The sequence below is a fragment of the Neoarius graeffei genome, chromosome 14, assembly GCF_027579695.1.
Source record: "Neoarius graeffei isolate fNeoGra1 chromosome 14, fNeoGra1.pri, whole genome shotgun sequence".
NCBI classification, from domain to species: Eukaryota; Metazoa; Chordata; class Actinopteri; order Siluriformes; family Ariidae; genus Neoarius; species Neoarius graeffei.
This window is the reverse complement of record NC_083582.1, coordinates 26,176,715-26,191,265: the sequence shown is the minus strand read 5'-3', so window position 1 is coordinate 26,191,265 and position 14,551 is coordinate 26,176,715. Positions and strand designations below refer to the sequence as shown.

Below are 14,551 nucleotides of genomic sequence, written 5' to 3'. Positions count from 1 at the left end.
AGGGTGGCTGTAGCAACTGCTTTAAGGGGTAAAGAGTTAAGCAAGGTACCTAACCCCTGACTGCTCCCCGGGCACTGTAGTGTGGCTGCCCACTGCTCTGGGTGTGTGCACGTGTGTTCACTACTTCAGATGGGTTAAATGCAGAGGATGAATCTCACTGTGCTTAAAGTGTGCATGAGACAAATAAAGGTTTCTTCTTCTTCTTGAAAAGCTCAAAAAACATACATACACAGGCAAAAACAATACAGGATTCATTCGGCAACGACTTGATACCAAGGTCCTTTACCTAGCCACATACAAAAAAAGTTGTAAGCCTCCATACCCTTCCACGCTTTCATCTGTTTTGCGGTGTAGAAGGATGTCTGCAACACCAGATAGTTCAAGATGTCGGGGAACACGACTGAAGGGTAGTTTTTAAGGTCATATGACAAATCCTTCTTTCCCAGACTGTAGGAGTCTATTCCATTGCACATAGCAATCTTCTGAATATATCTAAAGTTAGCAGTGGCTTCTGGATTATGAGCATACTCTAAGTTATTGCTAGTTGTTTGCACTACGGCAGCCGTTTCAACCACCAGCTATTTCACGTCCGTTAAAACCGCTAAGAAAAGTCACGTGACTGAAACCCAGCAATAGAATAAGGTGCAAGTCTTCCAGTGGCACAAATCCCCATATGTTGTGTGTCTTTTTGCCTGTTTGATACCTGTACAGATGAGGCCTTCTTTGACTCGGAGGATGGAGATGATGCCATGCAGAAGAGCAGTCTCTTGCTACAATACATATTGGACTGTCTCCATAAGATCTTTCTGTATGACACGCAGCGTTTCCTCAGCAAAGAAAGAGTGGATGCGCTCCTTGTCCCCCTGGTGGATCAGGTGGGTTTAAAAGCTTAAGTTTCATAGGCATAGTGTCACATAATAAATATATGGTTACAAGAATCTTGACTCTGGATTTGCTCTTGGAACTCACCCAATAGTACCAATAGTTTACTTTTATTTTCTTGGCTTAAAAGACTTGTAGTATTATACTCGTGCTCACTTTCTGGCAAAATCTGAAACTTTATTATATTCCTGATGTTGCTTAATGACTCTAACCGCCTGTTTTTGGTCATTTCTCTCTCTCTTGTTAACAACGCAAATGGACGAAAAAGATATGAGATACACTACTGTTCAAAAGTTTGGGGTCACCCAGACAATTTTGTGTTTTCCATGAAAAGTCACACTTTTATTTACCACCATAAGTTGTAAAATGAATAGAAAATATAGTCAAGACATTTTTCCTGCCATTTTGAGCATTTAATCGACCCCACAAATGTGATGCCCCAGAAACTCAATCTGCTCAAAGGAAGGTCAGTTTTATAGCTTCTCTAAAGAGCTAAACTGTTTTCAGCTGTGCTAACATGATTGTACAAGGGTTTTCTAATCATCCATTAGCCTTCTGAGGCAATGAGCAAACACATTGTACCATTAGAACACTGGAGTGATAGTTGCTGGAAATGGACCTCTATACACCTATGTAGATATTGCACCAAAAACCAGACATTTAGTAGAATTTAGCTAGAATAGTCATTTACCACATTAGCAATGTATAGAGTGTATTTCTGATTAGTTTAAAGTGATCTTCATTGAAAAGAACAGTGCTTTTCTTTCAAAAATAAGGACATTTCAGAGTGACCCCAAACTTTTGAACAGTAGTGTATGTATATTTGATTAAAGGAAACTATAAAATAGTTGGATGCAGAAAGCATTTAAAAATAGAATAGGATGGCTGTGTGGATTTTGTTCAAAAATATTTAGTAAAGTGCCTGTAATTTTTGAGAGAAAATGCTATTAAATAAAATGTATGTTTTTGGATTAAAGACGCATAATTTCACTAATTGGATGAGTAGTAGTCATGCACTTGCAAAGATCAATCAGGTTTCTTTTTTCTTCGTAAGCTATTGCAGTATTCTGCTGTTACATATTCATGTTGTCCATTGGCAGTTGGAAAACATGTTGGGTGGAGAGCAGGTCTACCAGACCAGAGTCACCAAGCACTTGGTCCCATGTATAGCACAGTTTGCTGTTGCCATGGGTGATGACTCGCAGTGGAAAGTTCTCAACTACCAGATCCTTCTAAAGACACGCCATAGCTGTCCCAAGGTAACACAAGGGCAAATATAGCAGGGCAACGCCTATTGTTGCACAATTAAATATAATCTGGTCCATTTTCCCTCTTGCACTGATGTAAATTGTTGTTGGTGGATGTAATATGCCCAGCTTGTGTACATGTTTCTCCTGTGGTGCAGGTGCGCTTCTCTGCTTTGTTGATGTTGGTGGAGCTGACAAGCAAACTAAAAGAGAACTACATGGTGCTTCTGCCAGAGAGCATCCCGTTTCTGGCTGAGCTTATGGAAGGTAAGCCATGAGTGTGTTCGTATATGTATGTTATGTACACTGTCTGGCCAAAAAAAAAAAAAAAGTCAAACACTAATATTTCATTGAAATGCCTTTAGCTTTGACATTCACCATGGCATTGTTTCAACAACTTTATGCAATGTCACGACATTTATTTCCATCCAGACTTGTGTTAATTTTTCACCGAGATCTCATATTGATGATAGGAGAGTCAAATCACTCTGTAAATCATCTCCAGCATCCCAAAGACTTTCAGTGGGGTTAAGGTCAGGACTCTTGTGGTTAATTCATGTGTGAAAATAATTCCTCATGATCCCTGAACCACTCTTTCATTATTTGAGCCCTAATTTTATGCCTGGGCCATCAGGGAAGAAAAAATCCACTGATGTGAACCTGATCATTCAGTGCGTTTTAGGTCATCGGCTGATTTCATTTTATTGCCCCATAACATTTGCTGAGCCTCGACCTGACCAATTGAAGCAGCTCCAGATCATAACCCTGCCTCCAGAGGCTCGTACCGTGGCCACTATGCATGATGGGTGCATCACTTCATGTCAGAGTAAGAAGGATGTTTCCCTTCTTACCCTGACACACCCATCACTCTGGAATAGGGTAAATCTGGGCTCCTCAGACCACATGGGCCTTTTCCATTGCTCCAGAGTTCAATCTTTATGCTCCCTATAAAATTGAACTCTTTTCTTCTAAGTAGTCTCACCTAACAATTGGTTTTCTTATGGCCACACGGCTGTTTCGTCCCAATCCTGTGAGTTCTTGTCAAACACTGCGTGGAAATGCGCTTATTTTCACTATTAAACATAGCCATGAGTTCTACTGTCAGTTTTTTTTTTTGTTTGTTTTGTTTTTTTTAAGATTTGACTTCAAGTATTCACATGATCTTCAATCATGGTTAGTCAAGAAAAAAATTTCCGACCACATTTCTTTTGCAAAGTTGACTGTTCACCATTATCCTTCCAGGTGTTACTATTGTGTTGGACAGTTCTTAACCCAATTCCAGTCATTTGAGCCATCTTAGTTGTTTTCTTTGCTTGATGCAGGCTAATAATTTGACCCTTCTGAAACACAGTAACATCTTTTTCCTTGGGATATGACTCATGACATGGTTGTTTATGAAATGAGAAGCTACTCACTGCATCAGTTAGGGTTACAAGAATTGTTGCCAGCTGAAACACATTAATCACTGCAGTAAATACAGACTCGAAGGCTATTACACATTTGCTTAATTAAATCCAAATGGTGACTTTTTTTTGGCCAGTAATATTTTATATTGCTAATTAGGGTCTTAATCTATCACCCCCTTAAAAGCAGACTGCCTTTCAAATTTTTCAAGTTTAGATCATAAGAATTTTCCCTGACACCCAATTATTTTTGTTTAGTGGACCGAAAGCTACTGAATTCGAATCACAGACTTCCAACTTAAGTTTTTTAATAGAACAATTAATGAATTTAGGGTCACATGGCCCTAAATTCTCTGCCATTTTTTCATGCTTCATCATGACTCAATACAAGATAGATGCACCACATGGTGGGCTTTCCTCGTCCACACAAGGCATGGTGGGATACAAATTTGAAATAGGAAAGAACAATGGAGGATGAGAATGAAACTGGAAAGTGAGAAGAAAAGACATGTTGCGAAGGAAAGGAAACGCAGGGCCAAACGAATAAATATCGGTGGTTAGCGGGCACCTAGGTGTGATCAGCTGTTCATTTAGTGACAGAATGATGCAACTGTCAAAGCACAGTCAAGGTAAACCTGTAGATGGCAGTAATGCAACACTGGATGCCAGCTGCCGTAAAACCCAAAAGAAGACGACGACAAAGGTGTGTGCGCGCATGTGCACACGGACTTCCTCTTTCTGCTTGACTGGGCAAAACGAGCAATTTCATGCACATTATTTGCTAGGGAATCCCCTCAAATTAAATTACTTCCTATGGCCTGGATTTTTTTTAAAGATATTACAGAAATAAGCATGCATCACAATGACCAAATTTCAGAGGCAACTAAATTTCACCGATTCTATGAAATTGAAAGGCCGTCTACTTTTAACCAGACACTGAATTTTTAACTGAACTGAGTGGACTACTCACTCTGGTTTCTGCCTAGTCCTATATTGTGTTACTATTAGGTACTTTTAATATACATACTGTATATTAGGTTCATGCTGTACTTTTTTTTTTTAAATGTGGCTGGATGTTTCTACAACAACTTGCTATATTTTGTATATGGACAGTAATACACAAACACACTGTGCCCTCATATACTCGTATCTCTGTATTAATTCACTTAACCCGCTCACTAGTTAGCCAGACATTATATTAGGTACCATTTTTTTTTTTAGCCTAGTCATTTAGGTTTCTAGGCAACCAAAACATCTGACTGGGCAGCACACTGGAGGTTCCAGTTGCATATCCTTGCATTGTCTTAAATCAATTAATCTACAGTCTTTCTCTGCTTCTACTGAACTGTTATGCCAAAATAAAATTTTATCTAACTCCATCCACACTGTTTCTATAGCTCTTGATTTACATGCCGCTCTACTTGGTTCACGAAAGCGGTTGGTCAGCACTTTTACCACCAATACTTAAAAAAGGCCCCAGTCACACCAGGTCCGAAGAACTGTGACTTAGATCTAAATAACATCCAGGTCTGCCTTTTTGTTGCTCACCTGCTAGAAAATGTCACCACCTTCCAACTATAGTTGTACTCAGTAATAAATAGTCTTTTTTGGACACTTCCAGTCTGGTTTCCATCCCTTCTAGAGCAAAGAAAACTAGTCTATTAAGGGTTGTTACGGACCTCATTTGCTACTCACTCTGGTGACCTTGTTGTTCTGTTTGACCACAGCTCTGTATTTGATACCATCTCTCATGATGTATTTACTGCCCAACTCTCTGCTACTGGTGTTATTGGTGCTGCCCAGTCCATTTCCTACCTTACAGACAGGCCACAAACACCCTACTGTTCCTATCACAGCCTTCACTGCTCAAACATGGCTTCAGTCTTCACTGTTCTGCTCAGATCATCGTTGTCTGATAAATGTAGCTGTGTTCATCTGACTACTTTTCTGAACAATTTGTTGATTAATCTGTTAACCATGTTGTGTCATGGTATTTTGAAATTTCAACATGTAAATGTCTTTTCACTGTAGATGAATGCGAGGAGGTGGAACATCAGGTCCAGAAGACTATTCAGGAGATGGAGACGATCTTGGGAGAGTCCTTACAGAGCTACTTTTAATAACTGCATCTAACCACAAAAAGCTACTTTAAAGGGAACATGCTCTGTGGCAGCTCAGTATCAACTTCCTAATGCTTCATTCCTCCTGTCTTATGTGCTGAAAGATCTAAATTTTTTTTTTTTTTTTTTTAAGTCTTCACAGCCACTGGCAGAATTTTTTTTTGTTTGTTTGTTTGTTTGTTTTGGGGGGGGGGGGGTTGTACCTTTTGGACAGCAGACTGTTTGTGCACTTCTGCCAGCAAGTGACATTTAAATTACAATGTTTTGTTTAATTATGAACCAACAAATCCAGATGATTTATTTCTAGTAAATTACTCTGCCAAGTACTTTGACATGAATTGTTTTCTGTCTCCTTTATTCTCTCACAACACCAGATCCTACCTGCATCAGATCCTTGTCAGTGTTTACTCTGCACCCTGATGTGTTCTTTTGCATGTTAATGTATAAAATTTTGTAGGACTATATACTCCCATTGGGCCCTTGTCCAAAAATGACTTCACTGAATGCTGCAGGGTTGTAGTGGTACATCACCTTGGATTTTAACCCTCTCTCTCTCTCGTTATCTCTAGCTGCTTTATCCTGTTCTACAGGGTCGCAGGCAAGCTGGAGCCTATCCCAGCTGACTACGGGCGAAAGGTGGGGTTCACCCTGGACAAGTCGCCAGGTCATCACAGGGCTGACACACAGACAACCATTCACACTCACATTCGCACCTACGGTCAATTTAGAGTCACCAGTTAACCTAACCTGCGTGTCTTTGGACTGTGGGGGAAACCGGAGCACCTGGAGGAAACCCACGCGGACAACATGCAAACTCCGTACAGAAAGGCCCTTGCCGGCCACGGGGCTTGAACCTGGACCTTCTTGCTGTGAGGCGACAGTGCTAACCACTACACCACCGTGCCGCCCGGATTTTAACCCTTAGATTTCCAAAGGTCTCTGCCAATATGTTAAATGCATCTGTTTTTAAAAGACAAATTTCTAAAGAATTTTGCCAGTGTTTATTCTATATCAACTTTCTTAGGTGCAGTGTGTTTATGAAAGTAAAAATGTAAAGAAATATTGTATTCTCTTGAGTAAAAGGATATTGGAAGAGGGAAACAAACTGTTTTAGTATTTACTGTTTTGTCTGATTTCTGCTTCAATGAGTGTTTATTTGTTTAAACAGTTTATATGGTCTATATAATCACGTTCATGTTGCTTTTAGGGTCAGTAAGGGGATGGGGAGAAGAAACGAACATATGGAGCAAGTGGCGATCTGTGTAGTCCAAGCATCCTTCACAAACAGCATACTCAGTGGCCAGTTCTTGCCAAGTTTAGAACATTAAAAAGACCATAGATTAATATGCTGTTCGAATTTCATGATGTTAGGTTAATGTTATGCCTACTTAAACTGAAGGTTAATGGTGGCCATGTTTTTCAAATAACGAATGCAGTACACCAAATTTCAGCTTGAGCCATATCTGAGAAATAGCTATTTGTACTTTCCAATGTCCATATGAATTACTGCATCCAAGCTGGCCTCAGAATCTTGCACTGAATATGCCGTTCAATTTATGCAACTAATCCCAATTTGCAGCTTTTTGAGCATATTAAGCTCTGCCCAGAATTCATTGCTCTATTGTTTACTAAACTCAACTCAATATTCATTTCTTCATCCATGCTTCCATTGCCAATAAGCTTTTTATCCTGGTCATGGACAGGAAACACTCTGGATGGAATGCCAGTCCGGCACAGAGCACCATGCACAAATGTGGACAGAATTACCAAAGGAAATGTCATTTACCTGTTGGGTGATGCAGTGCTGCATTTGGAGAGATGATGCCTTCTTTTTAAAATGGTAGTAAAGTCAGAATGAGTTTGAATAAAAGATGACTGAAATTTGTTCACACTGTTGTGTTAATGAATAACAAATAATTAATTGGTTGACCCTGTGTTGTGTTCATACATAAGTATGTATTGATAAGGCATGAGAAGTGAGTTTGGTACGTTCATCAAAAGAAATATGGAAAAAGAGAAACTAAACACTACATAGCCAATAGTTTGTGGGTACCTGATAAATCCATAAATGTTTGAACATCCTATTCCAGATTTAGTCCTCCTTTGCTGTTATAATAAACTCCACTCTTCTAAGAAGGCTTTCCACTAGACTTTGGAGCATGATGTAGGGATTTGTGTTCATTCAACCACAAGAGCATTAATGAGGCCAGTGATGTTGGGGGAGGAGGCCTAGGGTGCAGTTCATCCCAAAGGTGTTCAGTGGAGTGTTGATAATTTTGTGCATCTGTAACCAGACATATACAGTGGGGCAAAAAAGTATTTAGTCAGCCACCAATTGTGCAAGTTCTTCCACTTAAAAAGATGAGAGAGGCCTGTAATTTTCATCATAGGTGCACTTCAACTATGAGAGACAGAATGGGGGGAAAGAATCCAGGAAATCACATTGTAGGATTTGTAATGAATTAATTGGTAAATTCCTCGGTAAAATAAGTATTTGGTCACCTACAAACAAGCAAGATTTCTGGCTCTCACAGACCTGTAACAACAACTTTAAGAGGCTCCTCTGTCCTCCACTCGTTACCTGTATTAATGGCACCTGTTTGAACTCATTATCAGTATAAAAGACACCTGTCCAAAACCTCAAACAGTCACACTCCAAACTCCATTATGGCCAAGATCAAAGAGCTGTCAAAGGACACCAGAAACAAAATTGTAGACCTGCACCAGGCTGGGAAGACTGAATCTGCAATTGGTAAGCAGCTTGGTGTGAAGAAATCAACTGTGGGAGCAATTATTAGAAAATGGAAGACATACAAGACCACTGATAATCTCCCTCGATCTGGGGCTCCACACAAGATCTCACCCCGTGGGGTCAAAATGATCACAAGAACAGTGAGCAAAAATCCTAGAACCACACGGGGGGACCTAGTGAATGACCTGCAGAGAGTTGGGACCAAAGTAACAAAGGCTACCATCAGTAACACACTATGCCACCAGGGACTCAAATCCTGCAGTGCCAGACATGTCCAGGCCCGTCTGAAGTTTGCTAGAGAGCATTTGGATGATCCAGAAGAGGATTGGGAGAATGTCATATGGTCAGATGAAACCAAAATAGAACTTTTTGGTAAAAACTCAACTTGTCATGTTTGGAGGAGAAAGAATGCTGAGTTGCATCCAAAGAACACCATACCTACTGTGAAGTATGGGGGTGGAAACATCATGCTTTGGGGCTGTTTTTCTGCAAAGGGACCAGGACGACTGATCCGTGTAAAGGAAAGAATGAATGAGGCCATGTATCATGAGATTTTGAGTGAAAACCTCCTTCCATCAGCAAAGGCATTGAAGATGAAACGTGGCTGGGTCTTTCAGCATGACAATGATTCCAAACACACCGCCCGGGCAACGAAGGAGTGGCTTCGTAAGAAGCATTTCAAGGTCCTGGAGTGGCCTAGCCAGTCTCCAGATCTCAACCCCATAGAAAATCTTTGGAGGGAGTTGAAAGTCCGTGTTGCCCAGCGACAGCCCCAAAACATCACTGCTCTAGAGGAGATCTGCATGGAGGAATGGGCCAAAATACCAGCAACAGTGTGTGAAAAACTTGTGAAGACTTACAAAAAACGTTTGACCTCTGTCATTGCCAACAAAGGGTATATAACAAAGTATTGAGATGAACTTTTGTTATTGACCAAATACTTATTTTCCACCATAATTTGCAAATAAATTCTTTAAAAATCAGACAATGTGATTTTCTGGATTTTTTTTTTCTCATTTTGTCCCTCATAGTTGAGGTATACCTATGATGAAAATTACAGGCCTCTCTCATCTTTTTAAGTGGGAGAACTTGCACAATTGGTGACTGACTAAATACTTTTTTGCCCCACTGTACACTGATTTGTCTCATGTTGATTTTCAGTAGAGTAAATGTTGATTCTATTAAAAGTAATAAACTGATTTATGAATGACCATAATTATAGTAAACAAGTATATACAGTAAAGATATTGAGCTTGCTTATACTGAAAGGTGGTTTTCTACTAAATCACAGACCAGTTTAAAGCGTGTATTATTCTAACTCCAGAACCTGCAGTATTATCATATATCAAGTAATGTTCATTCTGAATCACGTGCAGGAGTGTTTTGCACGCTAATGTAACACATTTTATCAAGTCATTCTGAATAAGTTACTGTTACAGCACAAGCGCCATAGCTGGATTAGGCTTTTTTTTTTCATCCTATATTGTGGTGGACTGGCCGTGGCCACTACTGTACCCTATCGAGTACCTGCTTCAAGGCATGTGTTGTTTGCAGAAACCACATGCCCAAGGACAAATGAAGCCTCAGTCGTTCTTCTCGTATGTCAGCCATAGTTGACTGTTTACTGCAGGATTTGTTAGCTAGCTCAGGAGAGATACCCAGGGTGGAGGTCGAGGACATAGAACAGTTCGAACCCCAAATAACCATTCCCACACACCTATGGGCAATTTACAGTAGCCAGTCAACATCACAGTTCAAAGACATGCAGTTAGGGAAACTGGAGCACCCAGAGGAAACCCACGCAGACACTGGGAGAACATGCAAACTCCACCCAAAAAGGCCGCTGGGCTTGAACCCAGTGCTAACCACTGTACCACTAAGGCTGTGGTTGTGGTTAAAAGGTTCATTACTCAATGTCTCACTCAACAGAGTTCACTACCAACACCTTCTACTTAGAGACATGTACAGCATGTTTTATTTTCTACATCACAGCAATGTTCTGTCACTTTGCATTATTAGTTGCATGGAATTTGCACAATGTTCATTTTAATAAAATACATTTTATGTGCCTTTTTTGTTACTGTGTTCTCAGACTGGTGAAGTTTGTGGGCAGCACAAACTGGTGTTGTAGTTAGCACTGTCACCTCACAGTAAGAAAGTTCTGGTTTCAAGCTATTACTATAGGCTGACGAGGGCCTTTCAGTATGGAGTTTGCATGTTCTCCCGGTGCCTGTCTGTTTCCTCCACAGTCCAAAGACATGCGGTTAAGTTAACATGGGGCAGCCATGACCTGAAGGTTGGGATGAAGTGCCCTTGAACAAGGCATCTAACCCCCAACTTCTCCCTGGGTGCTGTAGCATAGCTGTCCACTGCTCTGGGTATGTCTATTCATTTTGTGTGCATGTGTGTTCGCTGCTTCAGATGGGTTAAATGCAGAGGAGGAATTTCACTGTGCATAAGTCTGTGCTTGAGTGTATGTGTGATAAATAAAGGCTTCTTCTTCTATTTGGTGTCGGCTCTTCTTATTTTCACAAAAAGCAATAAAGTTTCCTCTAAGTGTAACTCTGTGGTTCAGGCTGCATGAGACACACGAAGAAGAAGCCGCCTTTATTTGTCAGATGCACACTTCGGCACAGTGAAATTCATCCTCTGCATTTAACCCATCTGAAGCAGTGAACACACACACACATGCACGCACACACAGCCCCAGAGCAGTGGGCAGCTATGCCTACAGTGCCCAGGGAGCAGTTGGGGATGAGGTGCCTTGCTCAAGGGCATTTCAGCCCAAGGCTGCCCCATATTAACCTAACTGCATGTCTTTGAACTGTGGGGGAAACTGGAGCACCCGGAGGAAACCCAAGCAGACACAGGGAGAACATGCAAATGCCACACAGAAAGGCCCTCGTTGGCCGCTGGGCTCGAACCCAGAACCTTCTTGCTGTGAGGCAACAGTGCTAAGTGCTAACCACTACACCCCACAAAAAAAAAAATCCATCCATTATCTGTAGCTGCTTATCTTGTTCTACAGGGTCGCAGGCAAGCTGGAGCCTAGCAGCTGACTATGGGCAAGAAGTAGGGTACACCCTGGACAAGTCACCACAGGCCTGACACAGAGACAAACAACCATTCACACTCTCACCTATGGTCAAGCTAGAGCCACCAATTAACCTAACCTGCATATCTTTGGACTGTGGGGGAAACTGGAGCACACCCATGCAGACACAGGGAGAACATGCAAACTCCACTCAGAAAGGCCCTCGCTGGCCGCTGGACTTGAACCCAAGACCTTCTTGCTGTGAGGTGACAGCGTTAACTACTACACCACCATGCTGCCCTAAATCTCTCATCTCATTATCTCTAGCCGCTTTATCCTGTTCTACAGGGTTGCAGGCAAGCTGGAGCCTATCCCAGCTGACTACGGGCGAAAGGCGGGGTACGCCCTGGACAAGTCGCCAGGTCATCACAGGGCTGACACACAGACACAGACAACCATTCACACTCACATTCACACCTACGGTCAATTTAGAGTCACCAGTTAACCTAACCTGCATGTCTTTGGACTGTGGGGGAAACCGGAGCACCCGGAGGAAACCCACGCGGACAACATGCAAACTCCACACAGAAAGGCCCTTGCCGGCCACGGGGCTCGAACCCGGACCTTCTTGCTGTGAGGCGACAGTGTTAACCACTACACCACCATGCCACCCGCCGCCCTAACTAGTAATAATAATTTAAGCTCCATATAATTGTCTCTGCACAATTAAAGGTATCTATAAACAGAGAGAACATTTGTGTTTTTTTCTCTCTCACTCTCTGTGTGTTGGACTGAGAGTTCTCATGCAGCCGGAACCACTGAGTTACATTTATTGCTTCTTGTTCAGGAGTAGATTTTTTCACTGTGTTTGGATTGAGGTGGTTCTTTTTCTCGCACACTGGATGAAACGCTGATTTGAACAAAACAAACCCAGGCCCTGTCTGTCACCGGGCCTTATACTCAATACGTGCTTTGGAACCTTGACTTCAGACAGTCCATCACTGCTGTTCAGAGCTTTAAAGTGCATATCACGGGTAAATTCAGGAGCAAGATCAATGTAATTCTCCTATTTTATATTAAACTTTGGTCAAATACCTGTCACATTTTGCATTTTGTGCAATTTTTTTACCTTGCGCAATACCAGAAAAATTCAGTTGAAATCAAGCCATTTGAGGCAAATTCGTCCGCCTCTGAAAAAACTTAGCATGTGGATTTCCCGGCAAACATTGACTTTCGTGACATCACGTGCGGGACACCTCCTTCTGAATCCTACGCACATCAGCGCTGGTTTGTTTATGAGAAAACGACCTGGTGGTTTTCTGCAAATTTCTTCAACGTTATTGTTAGGACTGGGACTGTTTTGGCCTCTAGAGGCCGCTGTTATTTCCTGTTTTTTGTCTATGTTTGTTTTGGCCTCTAGAGGTCACCACTGTGTCCTGTGTTTTGGGTTGGTGTTGATTGCCTGTTTTCATTAGTGTCACCTGTTTCCCATTTATTTTGTGTATTTATACCCCCTGAGTTCAGTCGTCTTGTCACGGAGTCTTTGTGCTGTTATGTTTAAGCTCCAGTTACCTCTGTTCCGATTTCCTCGTCCATGTCCTTGTGTTCTTTGTATTTTTGCTTTCTTTTGGACTTTGTGGATTTTGTTTTTTGACTTTGTGAATCTTCTGAGCGTTTGGTATTTTTGCCTTTTCTTTTCTAGTTTTTTTGGCTTTTGTATTGACTTTGAACTTTTGGATTTTTTATTTTTTCCCTTAAGATCTTCTGAGCGTTTTGGATTATACTTTTTGGATTTTTTGTAAATATTGTAAATAAACCTTTTGATACTTTTTCTACTTCCGCCTCACGCCTCTGCATTTGAGTCATCCTCCTGGTGGCCTAGTGGGGGATTGCTGGATTATCACACCAGCGAAACAGGTTCGAATCCCAGCAAAACCCTAACAGAAAGACTCCGTCATGACCAACTCAGCAGAGGCTGCTTCAACTGTCTACCCGGCCAACCTTCAGGGAATTATGGCAGCTTTGACACACTTCGGAGCGACCATGGAAGCTCATGGACGAATGCTCACCAGCCAACGTGAGGCCCTTGCTCGCCACGAGGAACTGCTTCAGCAAATTGGGAAAACCCTGGCACAGCTGACACCTCTGCCTGCATCTCCTCATCCTGATCCAGCTCCTGTTCCTGCTCCAGTGCCTCCCGCCACATTGTCTCCTTCACCTCGCGCACCCAGCCTTCCTGCACCACAGAGGTATGACGGCAAGCACGGTGAGTGCTGGGAGTTCCTTACCCAGTGCCAACTCACCTTTGAGCTACAGCCTACCACCTACACTACAGATCGCCTTTGTGATAACCTTGTTAGCTGGTAAAGCATGAGCTTGGGCAACAGCTATCTGGCAGAGATGGGGACCTGAGTGCTCTGATTTTGAACTATTTACTGAAGAGATGCTTCGGGTCTTCGACCAGGCGGACATCAGTACCGACGCAGCCAGAAAGCTCATGTCCATCCGGCAAGGAGGAAGCGTTGCAGATTACGCCATCTCGTTCCGGACGCTCGCAGCAGTAAGTGGATGGAATGAGACTGCCCTGGTGTCAGCCTTCCACCATGGTCTGTCTGACCCCATCAAGGACGGCCTGGCCTCTATTGGATGCCCAAGTGACCTCGAAACTCTCATCTCACATTCTACTCATCTGGACAACAGGATGAGAGAACGCCGCCAAGTCCTGAGCCCCCCCAGCCTCCCTACCTCTACCTGGAGCCTGTCTACCTCCTCCAGTGACTGTCCAGAATCCATGCAAGTGGGTCGTACTCGCCTCTCCGCATCTGAGAGGGAGCGCAGAAGGAGGGACAAGTGCTGCATCTACTGTGGCAAGCCTGGTCACTTCCGAGCATCATGTCCCGAACTCTCGGGAAAAGGACCGCCCCGTCCAGCCGAGGGAGGGTTGTGACGGGGCCTACCCTCTCTCCCGGACTCCCTGGCCAAGGAATCTACATCCCAGTCTCCATCTCCTGGGGTGAGTCTGTCCACTCTTGTCAAGCTTTGTTAGACTCAGGGGCGGCTGGGAACTTTATGGATATTCACTTCGCCCAAAGTATCAATGTCCCGACTGCACC

The 14,551-nt window shown here is 42.6% G+C and overlaps 1 protein-coding gene across 1 annotated transcript in view; it reads left to right on the top strand.

Moving 5' to 3' along the window:
• The window catches only part of heatr1 (HEAT repeat containing 1), a 78,743-nt gene extending 72,753 nt beyond the window's left edge, over nt 1-5,990 (top strand). The window contains exons 42-45 of the mRNA XM_060939483.1: nt 712-875; nt 1,983-2,141; nt 2,288-2,396; nt 5,564-5,990. Of these exons, the coding sequence (XP_060795466.1) occupies nt 712-875; nt 1,983-2,141; nt 2,288-2,396; nt 5,564-5,652 (521 nt within the window). The 3' untranslated portion in view covers nt 5,653-5,990. The remainder of the gene's footprint in view (nt 1-711; nt 876-1,982; nt 2,142-2,287; nt 2,397-5,563) is intronic.
• Nucleotides 5,991-14,551: the final 8,561 nt, after the last annotated feature.